Source organism: Myiozetetes cayanensis, unplaced genomic scaffold (genome assembly GCF_022539395.1).
Source record: "Myiozetetes cayanensis isolate MyiCay16 unplaced genomic scaffold, myiCay2020 scf1, whole genome shotgun sequence".
Classification (NCBI taxonomy): domain Eukaryota; kingdom Metazoa; phylum Chordata; class Aves; order Passeriformes; family Tyrannidae; genus Myiozetetes; species Myiozetetes cayanensis.
The window spans coordinates 45764899-45790726 of record NW_026086604.1 but is presented as its reverse complement, the minus strand read 5'-3'; the positions used below and the strand labels follow the sequence as shown (position 1 = coordinate 45790726).

Sequence of the window (25828 nt, the reverse complement as noted above, 5' to 3'; positions counted from 1 at the left end):
GGTCCCTTTCAACCTGAGTTATTCGTTGGTTCAGTGACCTCATGGTTAAATACATCCAAACTTATTTGGAAGTCTGTCTTCCTGTTGTTGTCTAGTCATCTGGTGCATGATGCGTGGTGACAAGCAGCTGACCAGAATGTTGTATTACAGGAAAATTGTCATCAAGTCTATGTTCCTGTGAAACCTCATGATTTATGTATTATCATGCTGTGCATTTAAAAATATAGCCGTATTTAAGGAACAAAAAAAGGAAATATCCAGTAAAGAGTATGTTTTCCATATTATTATTGCCACAGTATAATTATTGCCACAGTATAATCAGATATTGTCCAAAAGGCAGTCAGAAGAGAGTAGAGCTATTTTTACTAGCATGGATAGAAGAAATGTTCTTTGTCTTCCAGTTGACATTTCTGTGCAGAACTTTGTTCATGAAGTCTAGTAAGATTTATCATTTTGATCCTTTCTGTTAGCTCTTTGTTCATGAAAGAACATTTCTTTTATATTGCTTCCAGGAGAGAAAAGAGCAAAATTAGTCTAAATCTACGAGTCCTGGTTGTATGACTGTCATGAATTGTTTGCAATTAATTTTGTGGAAGTTAATTTGGATTAAATTAATTTACCATAAATCTAATTATAGATTATTTTTTATTATTAATAAAGTACATGGATTTAAATTTACTTGTTCTGTTTTCATCGGGGGAAAATAGTGTTAGGAATGGATGCCTCGATGAAGAAGTGATAGAGTGGAAATGTTGTATACAAAGATAGATTAGTTTCTTTAGAGTCTTATAACAGTGGAGGTCTGGAAATCACATAGTCCAACTCCCTACTCAGACTGGGTCTAATTAGATCAGGTTGCTCAGGAACTTGTTCATCCAAGCTTTGAACACCCCCAAGGATTGGAATGACATCACTCATGGTAGCCTGTTCCAGTGTTTCTTGAGCCTTCGTGATAAATTTTTTTCCCCCCAATATCTAATTAGAATTTCCCATGTTCCAATCTGTGCCTGTTGCCTTTCATCCTATTGCTGTGCACCTTTAGTAAGAGAGATCCATGAAGTTGATTGGGCATACTCTGCCCTAGGTAAACTATGTTAAATATGTCCGGTCACCTTCCAGTCCTTTGTGTGTTCTGAGATGATTTGTTCACTGGATCTCCTTCCACACTGAGCAATGGGCTCCCATTGTCTTTTCTTTTGCTGCTGCTGTACTCCTAGAAACTTTTCCTTTCACACTCTGTCTTCCTTGCTGGTTTTAACTCCAGCTTGGCTTTAGCTTTCCTAACTCCCCTCCTGCATGTTTGAGCAATATCTTTGCATTGCCACCAAGTAGACTGTCCCTGCTTCCACCTTCTGTGTACTTTGTTTTTGAGTTAGAGATCAATCAGGAAATCTGTGTTTATCTGTTCTGGCCTTCTGCATACTTGCACATTGGAAAGAACTGTTGTTGTTCTAGGGAGGCTGTCCCGGAGAATCAACTACGTCTCAGTCTCCTTTCCACCAGAGAGTTTTCACGCAACATCTTGCCAAGCAGCTATCTGAGCAAGGCAAAATCTGCTTTTCAGAAGCCCAGAACTGTAATGCTGCTATTTGTCTTGCTTGCTTGTCTCAGAATCTTAAAATACACAATCTTGGGGTCACTGCAGCCAACACTGCCCTCAATTTCACGTGTTCTTCCTTGTTGGTGGGTGTTATTTGGAACAGAGCATCTCCCCTAAGTGGTTCGTGAACCTCTGCATTAGAAATTGCCTTTCATGCATTCAGAATATTTAATTTCATGAAATGAAATACTTCTGGAATAATTTCTGGATTTGCTTGCACCTTGCTGCATTGCCCTTCTGGCAGATACCAAGTTGACTAAAGTTACCTGTAGTATCTCCAGCTATCCGTAGTATCTGTAGTTATCTGAGTAATAACCCCTTCTCTTGTTCCCTAAAGAAGGTTTCATTTGCCTTCTTGTTCAGGTGGTCTGTAACAGACACCCACTGCAGTATCAGCTGTGCTGGCCTGTCCTCTGATCCTTACCCTCAAGCTCTGCACAGCTTAATGACCTGCTCCAAGCTCCAGGGAGAGGCCCAAGCCTCCACAGCCCCAGACCTGGACAGTGGCATCCTCTTCCTGAAGCTCTGCCTGGTCTGGGGCCTCCGGTGTGCCACTGGAGTTAGCACCAGTTGCCTCTGAAGAATGTGCAGTGTTCTGGGTGCCCTGTTCATGAACTGACCACCAGTCCCTCTAGTAAATACTGGGTCCCTGCTCAGCCCTGAATTGCAACACTCCCTAAGGAGGAACTAAACAGCGAGTGGGAGCTGGGGGAAACTGCGTTGGTTGCTCCAGGGCAAAGCTTCCTGCTCTGGTTCCCTGCTAACACATCTATGAGCTCATCAGGATGCCTTCATGTGACCGTGATTTAGTGAACTGGTACTTGCCACTGCTCCTGCACACTCTTGCTGACCCCACTGCAGGAGGGAGCTTTGCTGCACAAGTTGAAATACACTCAGGACCGTGTTCACAGCGCAATTGTATATTTTTGCTGTATTTCAAATTACTTAGGATATTTTTTTTTTCTGTGTGCCTAAAAGATGTATTTATAGAGACACATACTTTTCTAATGTAAAAATCTGTTTTGTGCTGACTGGACTGTTTAGGTTTTGGTTTGTTTTGATATGGCTGATTTTAGACACAGAGTATGCAAATAATTGATATATAGTATGAGGAAAAATTCATGATTGCTTGAACAATTTATATATTGTGATAAGAAAGCAACATGAAAAGAGATATCATGATAAAAAGATAATTTTTAAAATAGTTTTTCTTTATAGTGTTTTTAAAATAAAATTCAGCTGCTTTATGCAAGAATACCGTGATTCAGAAGGCTGTAGAGAATAGGTTATTTAAAGGAGGCCACGTGATGATTGCTGTCTTTATTGCAGTCATATTCCATTTTATCCTGTGCCAATCCTTTTTTAGTTGTATATGGAAACATTGTAAAGGATGTTACTGTTTCTTAATTCTTCCAAGTTCCTCTTTTTACCTCATATTCTTCTTTTGTTTCATTTTGCACAGCATAACACAGCTGGTATTAACTGTGAGAAGTGTGCAAAAGGTTACTATCGTCCTTATGGTGTTCCAGTGAGAGCTCCTGATGGCTGTATACGTGAGTCCTTCCCTATGGAGTATCTTCTTGTGGTGGCTTGGGAGTTCTTGGCTATAATAAAGGCGTAAGATGCAACTTTTGGCAAGGAAAAACGAAAAAGTGGCCAAAAGATTTTGGGGAACAACTGCAAACGACTTTCTGTGTTGCTTTAGACCTTTTTAATTATATTATTCTATACTTATGTGTGATATGAGCATAAAGCTTCAGACCAGCAACAGGACAATAGGAGGAAGTAAACCAGTAAAGTCTACTGAGGAGATAGGATCATGGAAACCTGGGGTACTGCTACACACCCCACAGTGAGGAGAACCTCAGGACCTCTAGGGAGCCACTCTCATCTCTTCTCGTGATCTTGCTTCTCCTAGCTCCGTAATGTACACGTGAGGTATCCTTTGGCTCTTGGTCACTTGAAGATTTTGTTCTGTAGCTCAAAAGGTCACAAGGATCACTACTCTGATTTTAGGCAATGCTGAACCTATTGACTAGTAAGAGATGCAATAGAATAATTACTAATAGAGCATTCAAAAAATAATAACTGAGTATAGGTAAGAGATAAGGGTTGGATTACAAACAGGCTGAAGGATCCATGTAACAGGTGGGATGAAATTACAATTATGTTGTGTTTGGATATTGAAATGAATGGGAAGTCAGCAAAGCCATGGCCATGATGCTGCATGTCGTGTGTCAGGGAAGGCGGATGGAGCGTGGTGCTTAGCCTAGACCATGGAGAGAGGTGAGAAGTTGCCACAGAAAAGATAACTGCTGCGGTGTTGTGGAGTAATAATGTGCAGATTTTGGAATCAAAATACTCTAATTTCTCTAAGAAAATAACATGGGTCTTTCTTCTATGGGATTCACTGATGATATAAAGTCCTTGGGAAATATGTAGCTGCATGAAAATGTTAATTCTTTAAATAACGAGTCATTCACAACTGCAGATTTATTGTTATAATGCCATTGTGCACTGCTGTAAAAGGCAAATTACTATTTTCCAAAGAGTGCCTAATTGCTGATACTTTTATTTAGCCTGCAGTTGTAACTTGGAGCATGCAGAGGGCTGTGAGGAAGGGTCTGGCCGCTGCTTCTGTAAACAGAATTTCCAGGGAGAAAACTGTGAACGCTGTGCTGATGGATTCTATGGTTATCCATTTTGTGTCTGTAAGTATACAAGTGAAAATGCTTCTTTCTCTGTATTTTAAATGCATATTAAAGAATTAACAGTTTTCATTATGCTTGACTTGATTAAAAAACATCTGGCATTTCAGCTTCCCATGTTTACATGATATGATAAATTGGTTGTTATAATACTGAGGAGAGTCAGGTTTATTTAAAAAAACAGTAGTGACTTGAAAATCAAAGATATTTTGCTGCAGTCTCACAATTCTGCATTCATTTAAGACATAAACTCTGCCACCTGTCTCTCAGTAAATCATGAACTCCAGTCTTAAAGCCGTGAACAAATTGTTTAAACATGCGTCAGGGTCTTTAGGTATAAAGACCACTTGGATCAGAAAGTAGAATGTAACTTATAATGACAGAGGGACAAGAAAATATTATGTGTTCTCCTTGATACCTCCTAGGATTTGGAACTTGGATATCTTATAAAAAATGCTTTTACCATAAAAAATTATATATAAAATAACTGAGAAGAAAATGTACCATCAGGATTGTAATTGCTGCACAGAAGCTTGTGACTCCATGAAAAGATTGTAAAAATGCATTGGTGGGATTTTTTTGTGCCTTTAGGAGAAAGAATTATGTTTCTGACAAAATAGGTATTGTTCTGGGACAAGATTTGAAATCTGACTAAAATAGAGAGAGGTACCATGATAAAAAGACAAGAAGAGGGAAAACAGTAAAAAATAAAGAAAAAAAAAAAGTAAAAATTTAATGTTGTTTGAATTCCATTGCTGTGATAGAATAAATCCTGTTCATACAGTGCATTCTAGATTGTCATATCTGATATATCCTTTTGATTGAAATCCAACATTTTTAAATAATTTCAGCTCAGGTAGACATTGATCTAAGTCCCACTGATGTTTATAGGTCATTGGCTTTGGATCCCATCTTAATGCAGGAATGTCTGAAAGACATTTCAACAATCTGGAGGATTTTTAAATAAAAGCTCCAGAGGTGTGCTGTACATGTCATGAATTCCGGCAGTTCATGGAGCACGTAGTAATGGCACATAGAAGGAGATGGACCTTCATCTGGAAGCAGGAAGTCTGAAATTAATGTGGAGCTCCCTGGATAGCTCTCCTAACACTGTCTGGTGTGAGAGAATTTTCTGCATGAAAGCATATAGGGAGCAGGATAGCAACTTGGTTTAATTTCCAAATGATGTCTGGCCTTTCATACTGTTCTTTCGAGAAGGGAAGTTTGTACCTGAATTGGAAATCAAAAGTAAAATGTTTCTTACCCTGTTCCTAACTGCAAGAAAACTAAGCTGAAATCATATGATATCATGTTCTCTGTATTGACAAGAGATGACTTCACTGTTTGTCATTATTTTTAATGAAATTATTGTGTCTGTTTCAAATAAACCTCATTGTTTCTTTTGTTTTAAAGATACTCCTGTACATCCTTTTACTTCTCCGATTCCAAGAGATGCTGTGGCTGGTGACATAATAGGCAAGTTCTTAGTGTTTCTTTTTTCCCATTTCACTGGTTTTCCCCATGTTGCTGTTTTTCACTGTTTCAGTGGTGCCCACTCTTTCGTAGAATCATAGAATCATTTAGGTTGGTCTTTCGTGGAGATTTATGTAGTAATTTTGCCACTGTTGGTATTCATCTTTCAGAGAACCTTTGTCCTTGCCAGAAGTTCATCATGTTGTATTAAACAGTTTAGTGGGCTAGTTCCAGAATGAGTTATGGAACAAAATAGCTTTGACCAGCCTCTGGCAAACATCTGCAGGAGGGGCTGACCATCTTGTTTAGTGCTCTTATGAACAGATCCATCAAGACTTTCTGACACGTACAACTTTCTGACATGACAACCCCTGATTTGTGGTGTAAATCTCTTCCTTAAATGCTAAGTGGCCTCTGCCTCAGGACTGTCCTCTTTCACCTGGCAAATTGTACATTGCCCTTGGCAGTGAAGGACTTTGATTTCTAAGAGTACTACATATTTCTTATTTAGCCAACTGCAAAGCTGCCTGAAATCCAATCCTCTGGTGGGCTTATATTTTTTAGTATATACTATCATACTGCAGAACAGAGACATCATCACAGCTAGCACTAAATCACTTATGTACTTGTAATGCACGTCAGGATTAATGACTTGGAAAACCCTCCTAACCTTTCCCATATCCCAAAATCAACATGCTGACCTTTATTTCTATTAGCTTTAATGAAACTGGAATTTATGTTGGCAAATGAAAAAGTGTTTTCTTCTTTGAATGCAGCAGACATTTAGATATAAGCAGACAGTACAAATCCATGTATGTGTTTACAAGTCCCAGTTGTTTTCTTGAAAGTGTCTGCAGATGCCATCGCAAACCAAAAAAGCCTCAGTCTCCTGTACCATTTATCTCCTTCATACAGCATCCAAAATAATTGCCCTGTTAGGCCTCTGGGTATGCTCTGTTGCATATCCCCTTCTTTCACAAATTTTTAAAAGAAAGAAGAAAGAAAACTCTAAAGGAAGATGAATATAACAGGAGAAAACAGATCTTGAGCTATCTACATTTTCAAAGAGCAGCATCTGAAGACAAGAAAAGCGGCTGCCTCTAAGTGAAAGCTTCTGTGTGGAAGTTGTAAATTTGTGCTGGCAGACTAAGCATGATTACAGATCATTGTTTTTTGAAATGAGATTTGCGTGTAACAATGTAGTTTTCTTGGTTCAAGAGCAGTAATTACTAAGCACTGAACTGTTTTTCTCTGCAAAATGACAAGGAATTGTGTGATTTTTTGCACTAACTTTGTTTCTTTCTTTTCCTTTCCTCTTGTAACTAGAAGGTGGCTGCAAGCCAGGGTATTTTGGCCCCCGGTGTCTGCGTAAGTGCCATAGTTTCTTTGACGCTTGGAGCTTGTGCTCCAGAGTAAATGCCAGCCTCTGGCTTCCAAGGGAAATAAGAACTTTAAGATTGTAATGCTGCAAATGTTTTCTTTATGAATGTGCTCTTCAGCGTGCCAGTGCCACGGCGCAGGAGCGCTGGGCGATGACTGCGATGGAAGTACCGGGCAGTGCAGATGTCGAACTGGATTTGGGGGATTTTCCTGTGATACCTGTGCAGCGGGGTATTTTCAGTACCCCCTGTGCCAGGGTAAGTCAAACACTCCTTTTGGCAAGCATACCCAAAACACAGACCTAAGTGTTATACTAAAGGATGAAGTTCTTTTGCCATGGAGGTGTGTTCAGAGAAGAACAAAAATGTGATGAGGGGAAATTTCAATCTAGAAATGCCCCTGTTTCCTTGGTTGCTGTCTGCTGTGTGATGCAGCTGCCAGACTCCAGTTTGGAGTTGGATTTAGTAACGTTGATGAAATTTAGAATACTTTTGGAAACATTTCTGTTACTTACCCTTGTCTTTCTTAAAAAAATAAATTATGTTTGAGTTTGCAGCATTGCTTTGATGCACCAAGCTGCTCTTTCTAATTAATGCTAGAAAACCAACTGGTTTTGAACTTTAATAACCATCTCTGTACTGCCTTTTTAGGTATTTTATTAACCACTCCAATCTGAGGTTGTAAATCCAAGCCATAAATTGTTTCATGACAGTCCCAAAAGAGGTGGAACTACTTTCAATAGTTGGCATACTGCTTGGTATTGATAAATCAGACTCTGAGTGGAGACAGGCCAAGTGTAGTGCTTTGGCACTGATATTGAACCCGGTGGTTTGAGCTAGCTTCTTTTGCTCTTTCATTGTTGCCCTTGATGCTGAATTATTACTGATGTGGGCAATCAGTAAAAGCTGTTGTGAATCAAAATAAGTCTGATGGGAAAATTTTGATCCTGTTGAGCCTCAGGGAGTTACTTTTACTTTTTTGTAAATATTTTTATTTCGAGAAAGACAAGATAGCCTGTGCAGAGACTGCCTCTGAAATATCTTTTCTCGTTTGCAGTGTGCGAGTGTAACTCGGCAGGTACCCAGCCTGAAATCTGTGATTTTCTTGGGAGGTGTCTTTGTCGCTCAGGGGTCACTGGACTTCAGTGTGACAGCTGCCAACCTGGCCACCACTCTTTCCCTGCCTGCCAAGGTAAGGCTGCTGGCTGCATGTACAGCATCAAAAAAGCCCCTGAGAAGGCAAACAGGAGTGCTTTTTGGGTACCATTTTTACAGTGGCTGGAGCAATGTTCACAGTAGTAAATGGGCAGGCACTCTTGTGCTTTACACTGAAATGACTCATATACTCTAATTCTCCAGTTCCAGGCATGTTTCCATAGTAAAGAAAAATTATATAATCTCTTTACTCACAGGGTTGTTTTATTTTTATGAATGATCAGACTGTTTGATGTACCTTCAGTCAGCACAGCTGTCTTACTAATAACCACAGACTATTCTCACATGAAGGCCCACAGCAACAGGGCATGCTTGGCTGCTAAGGAACTGGCATAGCAGAACTGTGAAGCACTGATCTACTTTTGCAGAGGGGCTTTGTTTGGTACTTGTAAAATGTGTGTTCTGAAAATCTGAAGCTCCTCTTTTGCCCTGCGTGGTGCTTTCTCCCTCATTTTAAGATCATCTGGCAGTCCCCAAGCCAACTTCTGTCCATGTAATCATGAAACATGGAAGATCTCCATGGTGTTTCCCCAGTGCTACCAAGGACTAGCCTGCTTTTTTACAAGAGGAGGAAATCAATGGAGTATAACTTTTAATACATACTTTTGTAGTGTAACATAACAGTCTTGTGTGTGCATGGAGGACTCCATCAAGTATTACTTGGACCCTAGGTTTTGTCTGCCTTTGCAGTGAGTGAGAGAGGGGCCCTTAATCTGTAGTGAATTTTACATTGAGAAAGAATATAGAGTTCTGGCATGTGCTTTCCTGTTCAGACTAACAAGATCTGTGTAGACATTTACGATTTACTTTCTCCTACCTTGTTACTTCTGTTTTTTGGCTATGTCAATCTGCTTCCTCTGGACTTATACACTTTTTTATCTCCTATGAATGGACAGCAGATCTTTTTTATGCCCTTGTGCCCTGATTTTGTCTGGAATAGAGTTAATTTTCTTCTGAGCCCTGTGTACAGTGCTGTGTTTTACCTTTTTTTCCAATTCTTCTCCCCATCCCGTGGGTGGGGTGTGAATGGCTGCACGTACCTAGTTGCCAGCTGGGGTTAAACTATGACACTTTGCAAAGGTGTTGTGTTGTGTTACCAGACACGATGGGTGGAACAAAGGAATACCATGTTTGTGGGTTTTATCTGGAGTAGATGAACATTTTTTAATGAAAAACATAAAATCAGGATTCTGTGTTGGTACACAGTGTTCAGTGGTTTTAAAATAACCTTTTTTTTTTTCCTTAGAACAGAATCAAGAAACAATCTTAAAACAAATCAAACCCATATTGAATGTGTTTCATCTTGGAACACCAAAAACTGAAAAGAGACATAGAAGCTTAAAAGAGCATGCAGAAACAAATTGTAAAAGACAGATAAAAATATTTGAAAACACAGTCAGTTGGTTTACTCAGAACTGCTGTAGTTCACAGTTTGTTTAGTTAAAATAAGCAGCAATGGGTTTAAGCTTAAATTTGCGCAGCATGCTGCAAACTGTGGTGGAAGGTGAGCAGCCCAGCCTGCTGCTCCTGTTTGGAGTTGTCATCTTCAAGAGGGAGATAGATCTATAACTTTTGGTCTACTGCAACTAGAACTAATCTCTCTGGTCTTGCCTTGTAGAACTCAATAGAAGCTTTATTCAAATAGAGTGACATCAAAATAAAGCCTATAAACAAAACAGTAGTATTAAAATTAGAATAGAGTGCAATATAATATTCAGGTAGAGGTGGACTCTAGTTTTTGGAAGCTTCAGTATTCATATTTCTCTTATACTAACTTCCTAGCAAGCCCTGCATCTTTCCAAGCGTCTTTGAAGTAATCACAGTATAGTCAGGTGTCTTTGACTGCAGCAGAAAGAGAAACCAAAAGGGAGATTCAGAAACATGAATATGTTTGGTTTATATTTCTGTCAGTCAACCAGTTCTGTCAGTCATAAAATCCAAGGGATTAACTACAACATTCGTCTTGTACCTGGGAGGGCTGGGATTCCCAGATGGGCTCCCATTCATGTACCTATGAAGTGGGACCCTGTGTAACATTCAGCATCATCTCAATAGAATAGCACGTTATCTGTGATGGAGCTGTTAGCCAAAATAGTGATAACTCCCCAAGAAATTTGTTCTTATAGTCTGACAAATGCGCTGCTTACCACCTCGTAGAATTAAGATGTCGCCACATTTTACCTTGTTCATCTTGAGCTTGTGCTTGTGCATTGTTACTTATACACATCTTGGTAGCCACTAGATCTAGTCTGGCTTGGTGGATGCTGTTTCTTGGAGGTAATTTTTTTTAAAGCTGTTAAGTACTTCTCTCATGTGACATTATTCCCATTGTAGGATGGATTTCTGTCCCTTACACGTTTTGCAAGGCATCACACTGAATCTCTAAACTGTGCATTATAGAACTGCAGGAACCTGATTATCACTGGTTGAGGAGGCAATTGCAGAATAAACATCTATTTCAGCGTATTAATTTTTGGTGGCCAAATAGTGGTTTGTCTCTGATTGATTGATTTATTTAAAGTTAAGGTTTTTTGGCAAATTCTAATTTAAATAAGTGATGATTTAGACATGTATCTGTTAGGATAGATTTTTTTTTTCTCTCTATGCAGAATGCAAATGTGATGATTTTGGCTCAGTGGAGAACACATGTGATCCTAGTGGTCAGTGTGTGTGCCATAGTAACTACGCTGGACTTAGATGTGACCAGTGCGCTCCAGGATATTACAGCTATCCCAGCTGTTTGCGTGAGTAAAAGTCTTTCCTCCTGCTACTGGGGTTTTCCTTCTTATTTTGGCAATGCAGAAGAAAATAAATTTTCTCAAATATATTTCCATCTAAAACTACCCATGTAACCATGATAGTTTTGTTCCATCCAAGGCTGGCATCAACAACAGTGAAAATCCAGGCAGTGGCCAGTCTTCCTGACCAGCACATACTCTGATGGTCCTCCCTGGCACATCATCATTGTTCCTGTGCTAGTTGGATTAATGTGAGCAGGGCAATGTTTGCCCTTGGTGCAGTTGTGTGTCCCTTTTAAAATGTGAAATCTGAAGCTTAGGCTGGGCAATGGGTATTTATGAGTTCTGGCTCACTCAACTTACAGAACATAAGCTGTGTTTCAACTTGTTTGGGCTTCTAATATTTGACACACTGTCCTGTAAACTTTATAGTAAGTGCACTAGTGTGTGCTCATCATGTGTGCCAACACTGCGCTAAAAGTCATGTTCTTGATGGACATGACTCTGCAAATTTTCCATCATACCAGCAATTTTTCCTGCCCATGTGGATCAGTTCATCAGGCTCAGAATGTGTGTATAGGTTTTTCACATCACATGGATGGAAGCCTGCAGGCTCTGTCATTCATATCAGCAACCTGTTTGTTCATTATGAACAGGACTTTTTTAATAGAAATCAAAATATTATTAATGCTAAAGAAGGAACATACTCTCATAATTCTGCTGTTATTAATCACCATAACCACAACAAAACCCAATCTGACTGTTTTTTTGGTCTCTCTTTGGGAGACTGGCTCCTACTTCACTAAAATCATTGTCAGTAACTAATTAACTCTTTGACTCTATCTGAGCAAAGATTAGTCCCCTGGGCTGCAGCAGCATTTTTCTTTTTTGTGGCATTATTCTTATTGGACCTGGGTACGTAAATCATTTCACAACTGAGACCTTACGTAGGAGTCTGAAACATAGGTTGCCTCTGGCCTCCTCTGCCCTCAGATCTGAAACTGTGATGGGCATGCAGTTCGAGATTCTGTATTTCATAGAATCATGGAATGGTTTGGATTGGAAGGGACCTTGAAGACCATCTAGTTCCAGCCCCCCTGTGAATCATATTTTCAGGTGGAGCTCTAATTACAGAATTTGTCCTGTGGTTTCTGTAACCATAAAAAGATCAAGAAAGCAGAAAGTCAAGCCCATGCCTGCTCTTGGGATGGGACAAAAAGTTGAGGAAGAGAGTTTCATTCTGGTTCCAGATAATCCTTCTTGTTTCTGTCAAGATAAGAGGAAGAAAGGCACAGGTCACCTCAAATAGTTTCCCAGCAGGGCCGAGGACCCTGGGAGTTATCGAAGGACCTGTGAGCTATTTATTGTAAAGAAAACTGAAGAACACTCTACACAAATAGTATTGAAAACCTCTACAGTACTAAAGTTTTGGAAAGTTGTTGCTTGTTGCCTACGGGATGAACGCTTCCACCACTGACTGTTTGTTGTTGTGTAGCTTGTCAGTGCTCTCCCGACGGCTCCCAGCACGGCGTGTGTGAGCCTGTGTCGGGGCAGTGCCCCTGTCGGACAGGCGTCGCAGGACAGCGGTGTGACAGATGCCTTTCTGCTGTCAGCAGTTTCCCCTACTGCGAAGGTAATGCTTCTGAGGGGAAATCCTGCATTCTGACTCAGAGTGCCCCCCTTTTGTTGCAGGGCTCTCCGGAGCAGCCTGCGGTATGCAAGGTTTTGTAGAAAACCTCTGAAGCCTGGGGAGGGAGGGACCCACCAGGAGCACATACTAAATCACCTGTTTTGTCATTCTGTATGTTATTTCATTAAGCGAAATGTAATATTAAAACCTATTTTTAGATGATAGCACAGGAGCTTTAAGAAAACATCTGTGGGTTAGTGCTATACTTGTTCAAGTAACTACTCTGCATACAAAACCAAATAGTCTAAATCAGGCTAAATACACATTTGAAAAATATTAAAGGCTTCTCGTGGTGTTGAAGTTTAAGTGTTTGGGTCCCTCCAAAGTAATGGTATTAAAAAGCCCAACCTGCTACATTGTACTTCTGCACCACTACATTCCACAGCTCTGTTTTCAGAAGATCTCTCAATGTGTTTGCTTTATAAAGGTGTCAGCCCTGAATGTGACCCTTCCGGGAGCATTGGTTCTCACTCTGTGAGTATTCTACCACTGCAGCTGACAGTATGTGCTAATCATTCACGTGCCTTTGCTGAACACATTCACCTCATTACTCAAGCCCTGAAGCCTGTTCTTAGACTGTAAAATAATTGCACAAGCTTATTTGCAGGGTAACAGTGGAAATAAACTTTGTGTTTTGTTCTTTGATCATGCCAGTGCAATTTACTGTCAAGGGTAGGAGGCTTTATCTTTTATATATAGAATGTGCATACTCTTTATGTCTTCTTGGTATGCCATAACACTAATAGATACATGCAGCTATAAGCCTATGCATGTCTCAGAGACCTGGTTCTGGGTTGCAACAGGCCCTTTCAGCATCAAATTATTCTTGAAATAATTATTATATCTTTGTAACTGTTACTGTTCCCCTATTATTGTTACTAATACAATGATGGTTAGTAGTAGTAGTAGTAGCATATTACCAGAGATCATAGTCACTGCTAAATGTGTAGCAATTATAATAAGGTTATAAAAGAATTGGAAAGTAGATCCATTGGGACATTTAGAATCAAGTAGATACATTAAAAATATCCAGGGTGCAAAAATCTTGAGCTGATGGGACAGACTTCTTAAATTTTTCTGAATTTAAGAAGTCTGAATCAACCTCAATTTCCATGCATCTCTAGAAATCAGTAAACTGGCTGAGCTGTTAATAATAATAGGGATTTTTTAGTACAAAAGAGGAGTGTGTTTTTTGTGAAATAGAGGAACCCATATTTACTCCTTTCTCTCATTAGGGCTATTGTCAATGCCTTCAGCACGTTGAAGGTCCTACCTGTAGTAAATGCAAACCATTGTACTGGAACCTGGCCAAAGCAAACCCCGAGGGATGTACAGGTGACAGATTTCTTCAGCTTATGAAATGTGTTAAGTTCTTTTAAAACTCATCTGCATTCACTGAAATCATCTCTGATGTTCAGGGACTTCACAGCTCATATTAACAGCATGTCTCTTATGCTACTTAGTTGTGACAGCGAAGTACCCATGATGCCAGCAGTTACTTTTAGAAAGTAGACTGCAATATCGTGTTTGTCTCTAGCTGAACCAAGATGTGCTCTAAATTACAGTAATGTGCACTTCATATGGCCCTATGGCAAATTTCTGGACTGAAACGGGATTTCTGCCTGTAACACTGAAACCAGAATTTTACTCATTGTTATGAGAAAATAGTGGTTTTTTCACTTCATATTATCTCCTAGTTGCAAAGAAATATAAAAATTCCTTGTGACTACAGGGTGTGTCAAATCTGTTATGGCTTATGTCTTTATGATAATCTGAATTTTTTCAATGTTTTTTAACAGTGAGTGTGTGTTTCTCAGGCAGATAATAAAAATTATAAAGATTAAAAAGGATTATAAAGATTAAAAAGGATAAAGACAGAAAAATTCTTTAAAGATTCTCTCCAACTATTTTTTTTCCAACAGGTGTCACCACAACAGCCACTTAGATAGGATGAGTAGCTTTAGAGCTGATACTGGTATCATTACATCTTTGACTCTAGATCTCTCAATACTAAACAACTCCTCAGATATTAAGTACTGTACTTTTCATGTAATTCATCTCTGCCTTCAACCACAGAGTCAATACTGTGTTTCACCAAACATCTAGGTCAGCATAGCTCCTTCCTGCAATATTTGCTCCATTTCTGTTTCATATGGAGAGTTGAACCTGGTCCTACAGTAGCACTGCAGAATAGAAGGTGCCAGTCAGGCTGGAAGACACTGTTTTGCATCAATTATCTGAATGTTTCTAAGAAAGAAAACAATTGTAAATTCAAACTCAGTACTAGTGGTTTTTTCCAAATACAAGTTAGATCACTTGAAAACACACCAGTAAATTGCACATACTTAGAAATCCTCATTCTTTCTCCTTTGGTTTTATTTCTCACCTTGTACGATTATCTGTCTGCTGTTCTGAACCTTCCAGGGCAAAATCCACCTTGTGGCACAGTGACTCAAAATGGAAGATTCAAGGTGGTGGGTTTTTTTTTCTGCAAAGACAAAATACTGGTTGTCTTTTTTTGTTTTCCATTTGTACAGCATGCCAGTGTGATGTGAGTGGAACACTAAGTGGAGTTGGAGAATGTCAGCAGGTAAAGTGAAATTAAAAGAAATATACTATTTATTTTAAAGATAAATTGTTGTAACATTTGGTGAGGTAGAAATCTTAGAACTGATTATTGCTTCTGCACGTGAAGTAGCTAGTTTTGTACAGCAAAGAATTAGTTTTATACATCCTAGGGATGCATAAAGTTTTGAAAATTTTTCATCTTCCTGAGTTTATGTATTTTCTAGTCTGTTTATTGCAGATGATAAATTATGTCCGGATAATATTTTTTGTAGAGATTAGAAAGTTCTCTTTCTTTAAAATTACAGGGAATTCTGAGTATTGAAAGATTAGAGTTCTGAAAAGCTACTGAAACGTTTTTTATGGAATTGTTTTCTTCACAGGAAAATGGGCAGTGTTACTGCAAATCTAATGTTTGTGGAGATTCTTGTGACACTTGTGAAGCTGGTTATTATGCTATTGAAAACAAGAATTATTTTGGCTGCCGAGGTAAGATGAATGAAGAACATGTCTAGTAGAATATTTGCCCTTAGCACTAAAGTCTTTAGAACTTCCTGTGTTGTATTTTTAAAATGGGGGGTGTTTGGATTACCTGTGTACACAGCATTTTGCATTACTGCTGGTAGTTGCTTGTAGTCTGTGCAACTCCTCCTTTGCCTTTTTACCCTTGATTGATTACAAGTACTTAACATGTCTTAGAAAACAACACTCTTGCACTATGACTTCAATACGTGTTAAGAAACATTCAATTCAACTTGAAATTATTAGCCTTGGCACACTTGTTCCTTAGTGCAATATATCATACCTCATTACAGAGTTGTCCTTTAGTTAGTTTGTATCACAGGTCCTGTCTCCTGTAGGTAGCCATTCAATATTGTTGTCCAGTGTCATTTAGAAATATGCAGATGCTATTATATGAACACATATATTGCAATTCTTGTCAGATAAATTAAATATTGGAATATCAGACTCTGAAAAATTAACATAATTTTTGTTAGTTAGGTTTTGGGTTTTGTTGTTTGAGGTTTTTTGATAATTATTCTTTGTGATATTGCTGTAAAAATTCTGACTTCCTAGCAAAACATTTGAATGGCTGTTCTGCAAAACTCTAGCCCTGAATTTAGTAATGTGGCATGGTGTATTATTTGTGGGCTTTTTTAAAAAGTGGATTTTGTCCCATTGCAAAGAGAAACAAACAAACAAAAAACCCAGCACATAAGAAGCTCAAAATAATTGCAGCTTGTATGTGTATTAGCATGTACTTGAGAGAGTCTGAAGGACTCCAGAAAGAGGAAGTGAGTCATTAATGCTGAAGCGAGGTGTGTTTTCTGATAACTTTTATCACTCTTTTTCTGATGGGATATTTGGCTTCTGCTCTTTGCCTGACAGGCTGCCAGTGTGACGTTGGAGGATCCCTCAGCCCAGCATGTTCTGATCCCTTGGGTAGCTGCCAGTGCAGGGCACACATCGTGGGGACAACCTGTCAGGAGTGAGTCCAGCTGTAGCTCCTGGTAGCTCATGCTTCAGCACAGTTCTTTTGAAACTGCCCTTCGTATACTTTCGTGTGAGGTTCTGGGTTTGTTGATAAATAAGTTGGTAAATTGTACTGGTTATTGGTATTAATTTTCCTGGGCAGTTTTCTTCTGTTATTTTAATAAGATTTTTTAACCTGTTTCCTTAAATAACCAATACCTATTTTGCAGTAGTACTGCATATGTCTCTATATATAGGTTATATAAGAAAGCTATGTAAGCTATAAAAGCTTCTGGAAAGAGAATTCTCATTGCATTTGTCTTACCAGCTGTCTTGAGTTAGCTTGTCATTAACTACTGTCAGGATTGACATCTTGTCATTAGCTGCTATCAGGATTGACATCTTGTCATTAGCTGCTGTCATGATTCCTCACTCATAAGTATATCACCTCCCTTCCACAGCTTTTTGCTCCTAGATGTAGACCATAAATGACTGGTAGTTCTTTGTTGATTTGTTGGGGTTTTTTTCTCCTTGAAAGGCCTGAAAAAAACTATTTTTTTCCTGATCTGCACCACATGAAGTTTGAGATTGAAGATGGTACTACTGTCAAGGGCGGGGAAATTCGGTTTGGCTATGATCCTCAGGAATTTCCTAGCTTCAGTTGGAGAGGATATGCCCAGATGTCCTCTATACAAGTAAGCTGGTATTTCACTTCGGGGTGAAAACATAAGCGTATGGTACATATGTCTTTATAGTACTGCTATGTGTGTGCAAGGTCATGGAAAAAACAGAAAAAAGGACAGGATCTCACTAATCCAAAACCTTTGGCACTATATTGCTGTGTGGATTAGTGAGTGTTGGTCTTACTGTCAGGTCACTGCGTGTGCAAATGTGTGTTCTTCAGAAATGTTCTTTGAGGTTTTGTTTTTTGTGAGATATCTGTGAAGAAAAGAACTAGTAGCTTTAAAGTCTATAATACTAAGTGCAGAAATTCTTGTCAGGCCAAGGACAGCAGAAACAGAAGAAGATTGATGCTTGGCTAAATAATTTGAATTGCACAATTCTGTGGCAGTCTGTGTGCATAAGATTTTCAGGTACCATCACAGTTACTGAAGTTGTCTCAAACTTGCAAACTTAGATTGGGTAAAGAAGAGAAAGGCTCCAACTTTTATCATGAATGGTACCTTCACATTAACAGCAAACAGGAATGTGTGTGATTCAGTAAAAGAAACTGTGAACAGGAGCATATTGGCAACATTTATTTTAGTCTCATGGCAGACTACAAATAAACTAAACAACAGCAGAGGGAATAAGTAAATCACAGAAAGGAAGACACCATAATTTGAGTGAGAAGGGACCTGTCTGACTTTAAATGAACTGCTGAGCAAGTGAACCAGGATTTTAAAACAGTAGATTTGAGTAATAAATGGGATTTGTTCACTTGTCTTAAAAGTAGTGCTTTGGTATAGTTGTATCCAGCCTCCATTTGTCCAGGGACTAAGAGAATCACTATAGACTGAGACGTGAGCACGTATCCATTGCACAGGCACAATGATTTCCTTATGGTCAACTGCTCTTCTGCAATCACCTAAATTTTAGTTATCCAGTCTCTGCAGATCCCTCAACCCTCTCATTTGTCGTATGTCTAACTTTGCTTTTTTGCTTTACATTTCTATTAGGAAGGTGGAGGTCTCTGGAATGATGATGACAAAACTGAGGAATATACATTCACTGCAGCATATGAGAGCTGGCAATCTTGCAGTTATTGTAGCTTTTAGGAGTAAGAGAAAATGAGGCTATGTGTTCTGTTCTCAAATGTGTGAAACAGAGAAAACCTGTGTGCATTTGGGGGCGTAGAATAGACCACAGTGGTGGGGAGGTCATTGTGCCATAAGCATCTTGGAAAGGGGCTGCAAGCGTATTGTGATAGGCAAACTGATGGGAGTTGGATGAGGGAAGCTTTAGGATTTAGGATGAAAAGAAGGAAGCCAAATCCATGAGATTGCACCAGTCCTGTTTTTTTCTAATCCTCCACCGACATTTAACATGTCTCTGTTGCTCTGGAAACTAAACAATGGGGCTGTGTGAGTGCAACCTCCTGTAGAGTTGAGAATTCAGTGGTTCCAGAGGTGTCAGTTCAGCCCCAGGGCAAAGAGAACATTCATTGTATTGCATCTCTAAGAAACTGCAGGATCTGGTAGAGCAGCAGAAGTTGCAGTGACAGTCTGCATGCTGTGGAGTGTTGTGTGTGATCTCAGACTAGGATCAATGATTCTGGCCTGTTCCTTGGAAAACCAGGAATGTGGACAGCCCTTGATACCATATGCCTTCTTCATGGCATGAGTGTGGGGAATAATAGTAAAATACTGTCTGTGTATCAAGGTGCAGTATCAACACATGTTAGTTCAGCCATGCTGGGTCCTTCTGGATAAGGTGTACTCAACAAGAGTTTTACTTCACAGGAGATTTTGTTCTATGTCCTTTTGTAATCTGCCAGAGCCTTTTGTCTTTGCCAAATGGTTTTTCTTTCTCGGGGTGCTGGTAACAAATAATATACTTTCCATTCCTCCTTTTTCCCTTTCTTTTTATTTTTCCCAGCCAGAGGTGGTTGTGCCTATCACTGTGGCTTCCCCTAAGCTCTTCCACCTAGTCCTCCGCTATGTCAGCTTGGGCTCAAAAAGCTCTAGAGGGAAGATCTCAGTTGCTGAGGGAAAACATTTTGGCACTAATTATACTTGTAAGTGAATTAATTTTCTCACTAGGCTTGCCTGTCTTCCTCTGCCATACACCAGCATTGCCATTCCAGTATATACTTATCTGCATGTGTGTTTTTCTTGTAGGACTTTAGTCTGATGCTTGCATGGCTTCTAACTGTTACTCTATTCAGCACTTTATGGCTGTTTTTGTTTATTAACTTCCATTTTTCAGAATGAAGTGAGGATAACTTTGAATGTGGAAAAATCAAACCTCTACTTGTTTCGCATTATCCTGAGGTATATTAACCCTGGAGGTGAAACATTATCTGGTCGCATATCTGCTTGTCAATCTCGGCCCGAAGCAGGTAGGTGTAACCCAGCAGCACAACAGATCAGATGAATGCTTGATCAGAGGAGGCTTTTTCAAGGTGCACCCAAGTCACATCTTTAGTGTTGCTTAAAATGCATCACCTCTAACAATGTCAGTGCTTTCACGCTTTCCCTGATGTATTTTTGCAGTGTAATTGATGTGGCTGTGTTTGCATGAAACCCCTGCTTACAATAGCAATCAACATTCGTTTTTTCAAATGTTTGCCAAACTCAGTAATTTCAGTCCTGTACTTGGAAACTCTGAACTGTAGGCTTTATGAAGCTTTTAAAGAAGAGGTAACAACACTTATTTTGGTTTACTTGCCTTTAATATTTCAGTTTAAATGTGGCTTCTGCCTTTGTTCTGTGAGTAACATTTGTGTAATGATGAATCCAGTCTACCAAGTTAGTTCTGATTACAGCCCTCAAACACATGTAATGCCTTTTGGGCCCTGATAGAGGATAAGCACTTCATATCCTTTGAATGGTAGGGGCATACCAAGCCTATATGCCTAACCTCAGCATACTGATAGGAGCTAATGGATTTAAATTGTAGATCCTTTTAGTAATTCAAAGAAGACAAAACTGAAAACTTTACAGACACCATTTGGCAGAAGAATGGGTGTACTCTGTGGTCATCACTGACATATTGACTGGGAGGCAGGGAATCAGCTTTTGTCTGTGTCCAGGGGCTTCAGAGAGGAAAACTTGAATATTCATACCAATTGATCCTCATGACTACTCTTCGATAAAGCATACTCAGCTATGTTTCTGTAGTACATAGAATGGTCTGGGTTGCAAGGGACCTTAAAGATCATCTTGTTCCAACCCTCCTGCTATGGGCAGGGACACCTCCCACTAGACCAGGTTGCTCAGAGCCCCATCCGACCTGGCCTTGAACACTTCCAGGGGTGGGACATCCACAACAGGCCCATCATTTCTGCCCAGAAGTTATCTTCAGTTGCTATCTGTAACTATACATTTTAGGTGCTGTTGAGAACCTCCAATACCTGAAATACCTGGCTGAAAGTTGCATGAGAACAGACCTTGTGTCAGCTGAACATATTATAAGTCAATGCAGAGACAGGCTGAAGGCAAAATAATGGAAGGGGAAACTGAAAAAGTGACCATTTCAGAATATTATAAAACTGGTCATTACAGGGGCAGATCTCTGCTTCTCAGAACCAGTTTGCTCAAGGCTAATAAAAACAAAACCAACAACCACTCCATATCTGTGTGTGTGGTCAAGTGCACTGTTAATACATATTGACAGAAAAGCATCGATCAGCTCCTGTTAGACTAAGTATAATGGATCAGATCATCAGTCCAGCTCACTGAGCAAGTAGAGACATTTTACACAGTCCCTCATTTTTTTACTTGATTTTATTGTTTTGTTTTGTTTTGCTGGCAGGGGCTGCTCAGAGCAAAGAGTTTGTCTTCCCACCCAGTAAGGAGCCAGCTTTTGTCACAATCCCAGGAAAAAACTCCACAGAGCCTTTCTCACTGGTTCCAGGCACGTGGACTGTCAGTATAATGGCAGAGGAAGTCCTCTTGGTAAGAAAACAATTGAGGAAAACAAGTGCTTGAAGGTTGTCATGATGTTACTGCTCTAGAGTTATTTGCTGGGAAGAACCTTGCAAGCAATTGAAATTCAGCACTATTGGAAGAGAGTATAGGAAGAGAATACAATTATGAAAATTTACAGATCTGCCTCTTGTTAAAGTTTGTTCTTCTCTGACTTTCACCTTTCTCTGATTTTTCTTGTGCTTACAGAATGTAAGTCTATCTGGAATCAGTACCTTCAGAGGATAAAGTAATATTAACATACAGCACAATTGGATGAGCATAAATGCCCACAGAAATTAGCAATTCTTACATATCCGATGTTTTATCTAGACCTTAGCTCAGCCAAGGCCTTTTTTTCTTGACAAAGAATCTTAATAATAAGATGGGATGCATGATGAGCAGGTCGTTTTCTGAATGCTTTTATCCTTCCATCATTGCTCTTCTTTCACTCACTGAAAAAACTGAAAAATTTTCTAGCAGCAATTCTAAGAATTTGCTAGAAAAAGAGAAATTATTTGAGATGATCATTTATGAAAAACCTTAAACGTATATGATCCCAAAGACTGAATTTCTTGTGTATACTGAAATTCTAATATATAGGGTTAACAGGTAGCCAGTGTCCTTAGTCATTAAGTCTGGGGCTGTCTTAAATTTATGGAATACCAGCTAAAGTGTTAGTAAATAAGTTACTTATTGTACTGAGGTTTTTTTACTAATACCTTTGAAAAGGAATTTATTAATGATCTTAGCCCATCATATCCTCCCATTAACAGTTTTTATAAATAAACTCTAATACATTAATTTAAGTAGGCAAATCAGAACAAAAATATACCAGATTTTGAAGCACATTTTAATAGATTACATGGAATATTTTTATTAAGTCACCTGGGATCCATGAATCTTCCTTGTGGAGTCACCCAGAGTTGAGTTGTGTGCATGTGGATTGTACTCATGGATGAAAACTGCAGGCATCTGCATCTGGCTGCACGTTCTGGGCTGCAGGGAGGCTCTTTTCTGAGCACTGCCTTCTGCAAGACATAATGGGAGAGTGGCTTCAGAGTTTCTCTGTTTATGAGAGAATCATCCCGTCTTTCTGAAGGAATAGATTTAGGGAGACACATTCTGATGTCATTGACCTGTGTAACAACAGAAAAAAACCCCTAAACCTTATAGATGTCCTCTTATTTATGTGGTTAGTTTTGTTCATTGCTGCATTGTGAGAGTCTGGAGATGTTCCTTTTGTCATTTTTTGCATGGTCTGACGTTTGTTATATTCTTTTTTTTTTTTTCCTAGGATTATCTGGTGCTGTTACCCAGTGATTACTATGAAGCATCCATCTTGCAGATAGAAGTTACAGAGCCTTGCACATATTTGGGACCTGCTTCAACAGAGCAGTCAGTACATATGCTACAGAATAGCATAAACCAGTGCCTTGATTTATTTTGTTATTATCCTGCTGCATTTGGAAACAATAATAATCCTGTGTTTTGTTTGTTGTTTTTTTGTGCAAGCTGCTTGCTCTATCAGCATTTGCCTCTGAGCAGATTTTCCTGTGTCCTTGGTTCAGAGGCAGCGTATTTCAGACATGGGGCAGAATACAGAAGAATACCTGTGCGGCAGCCAACTCCTAATCAGCCAGTGATGGCCCATATCAGTGGAAGAGAGGTCAGATTCCTGCCTGCTAATTGCAGTCCCGTCTGTGCTGTTGACTGTAAGCCTACCAGCCTAAAATGGTTGCAGATTTGCAGCTCAGGATTTGCAGATCTGTAACATATCCCTAAAAGACAGACTCTGTGCCAAGGTCTGCATTTTATACAGAACTGTGTAAAAGTATCGCTGTAGGCCGATTTATAACTGTGACTAGAGTAGACATTCCACTCTGGGGAAAGTATTTTATTAAATAAAAATCCCTCTGCTTTAGGCATACTGACTTGTTCAGGAGAAATGACATAATGATTTGTCAGCAGAAATGGTGTACCTATGTCACTCTTAAGTTTTGGGGTTTTTTCTCGAATAGCTATACTTATATAAAATGTTTCCCTTCCTAAAAAACAAGCAGATGCAATTATACCAGTGCTGTAGGTCCTTTGAAAGAGAAATGTATATTTTATGAAACGAAAAGTTATACTACAAATGTATTTGGCAAAAATAAGGTATTCCATCAAGTACGTGATAGTGACATGTAAAGTGATTATGCCTTCTATTAATGTGCTTGGATATTGCTTTTAAAAATACCAAGTGCAACAGGAATACTCACATGCCATAGGCTCTGGTGTTTCATCACTGATGCACGTGCAAAATTTCTGGTATGAATAATTGCAGTGAAGTCAAGAGGGCTGTTGACAGAATTATTTACATGTTTGAAGTGTTTGTAGCCTAAGGAAATACAGAGAAAAAACAGTCTCAATTTAAAAATAATTATATAGCCATCCGAAGCAAAAACCTTTGTAACCACAGCACTTTCAGTGCAACTATTTGGAAATATTTTGCATGAAATATTGTGTTAACCACTTTGTGCAAGTAACCTAAAAGAAAATGTTGATGCTTCAGAAAGTGTCATTGTCAGTTTGCTGGAGAAGATGCTTTCACTCATTGTAGGGAATCGGTATACAGCACTACTGTTGTAGGAATTTTGGGTTCCTGGAAATATTTTTTTCAGTGGAGAAGTAAACTCCACTGAATGGAGTTTATATGTTGTTAAAGATAGCTTAGAGGTGATGGTGGCAGATTTTTAGCATCATTAATGTTTTCCTCCCTTTCTATGGGGGAGAAGAGAAATACTCATTTCCCAAGGTTACAGCCTTCCTAGAACTGTTATAATGGCAGGTGTTTCTTGAATTTGTTTGACTCTTATTAGTGGACAAAGTGATATTTATAAGCATTACTTGCATTCTGCTGGGTGTCTTCTGTTGAGCCATTACAGGATTGGCCCTGGACTGATGCTGACCGGTTGGCTCAGAGAGCAGGAAATGGGAGCTTCCTGCAAGAAAAGGAAGTGAAAAATTTAACAGCTTTTGTACTTTTCAATTATTTTGACCCAGGTCAATTTAGAGATGACCATAAATGTTCCTCAAGTCGGTCGCTATGTTCTGGTTTTTGAGTATGTCAATGAAGAGGATCAGTTACACACTGCAGAGGTCATAATACATAGCCCTGGACCTGTCACTGAAGGCAGAGTGAGAATATATAGTTGTAAGTACAGGTAAGAATTTCTGAAGTAATTACTAAATGATTAAATAAGCTTTTGAAATATAATTATACTTTTTATATATTGGAATCCATTATACTATGTGGATTGTTCGAACTGTAGGGTGATTTAAAAGCAAGTGAATGATTCTGTGGATTTTGTACAGATTTTTAATTCTCTCTGTGTAATCACCTCATTAAATATTGCTATTGCTTCAGTGAACTCTTTTTCTATACAAAGCATTACTTTTTTATATACATTCATAAATCCTTAAAAACTATTATTCTCCACATCCCATGAAAGAGCATCACCTTTGGCTGCAGTGGCCTGCACTGTTTTTCTGTAGTTAAAAGTGTATCCAAGGACTTTGGCTATAAAAAACGTAGCAACCAGTTTTACAAGGGTATTCCTACCGTTTCTAACAAGATTTGCTGAAGCAGAAGTCTAAAAGTCTCTGAAATTCTGAGTCTAGCTATCCTCTGGCTGTTAGGCTGTGGGCAAGGTCTTCAGCCAAATATTTCTTTATCCTTGTTGACTGATGAGGTTACTGCAGACGTTTCTGCACAAGAGATTTTTACCCGTCCTGAGTGAGATTGTCTTTAACACTTGAGCACTTCAGCTTATTTTGAGCCCATGGGAGAGCCTACCCAGTGCCAGAGGACTATGGACATGTATCTGGTTTTCCCTTGAGCCAGCTGTTTGGCAGAATGGAGGCTTAGGGATATTCAGGATGAAATTGCTCATTAAGAAAAATCATTTTCATCAGCATGTTTATGACACAGAGCAGAGCTATGTGTAGCAGTAACCTTGTCAGGTTACTGCTGGGAAAACTCTTATTTTAGCCTGTTATGTAACACTTTGAGCCCCAAACTGTGTGTAATAAATCTTCCATTTTATTGGTTTTTGGGTTTTTTCCAAACACATTTTTTTGGCTAATTTTGAACATACTTGTTTGTTCATATGATACATTAAGAACTTGCTCATGTAAATACAGAAGAAGCCTTTGCTACTTTAACACAGCAACGCAGCAAATCCCTTCTGTGGCCATTCTGCATGAAATGAATGGTCACATTGCTGTGTCATCTTTCCTAAGCAGGAAGGTACAAGTCTCTTCTGATAAAAAATAAATCAAGCAATGACGTAGTGAGGTACATACAGAGAAGAGCAG

General features: G+C 39.1%; 1 protein-coding gene across 1 annotated transcript in view; it reads left to right on the top strand.

Annotated features, from left to right (window-relative positions):
- Nucleotides 1–25828, top strand: part of LAMA3 (laminin subunit alpha 3) — a 110767-nt gene that overhangs the window by 26752 nt on the left and 58187 nt on the right. The window contains 19 exon segments of the mRNA XM_050317399.1: nucleotides 3063–3153; nucleotides 4180–4311; nucleotides 5722–5784; nucleotides 7108–7149; nucleotides 7281–7418; nucleotides 8218–8352; nucleotides 10985–11119; nucleotides 12609–12746; nucleotides 13231–13277; nucleotides 14039–14138; nucleotides 15341–15393; nucleotides 15752–15857; nucleotides 16758–16857; nucleotides 17380–17536; nucleotides 19770–19902; nucleotides 21318–21460; nucleotides 22767–22867; nucleotides 22985–23138; nucleotides 24515–24675. Coding sequence (XP_050173356.1) covers nucleotides 3063–3153; nucleotides 4180–4311; nucleotides 5722–5784; nucleotides 7108–7149; nucleotides 7281–7418; nucleotides 8218–8352; nucleotides 10985–11119; nucleotides 12609–12746; nucleotides 13231–13277; nucleotides 14039–14138; nucleotides 15341–15393; nucleotides 15752–15857; nucleotides 16758–16857; nucleotides 17380–17536; nucleotides 19770–19902; nucleotides 21318–21460; nucleotides 22767–22867; nucleotides 22985–23138; nucleotides 24515–24675 — 2129 coding nt within the window.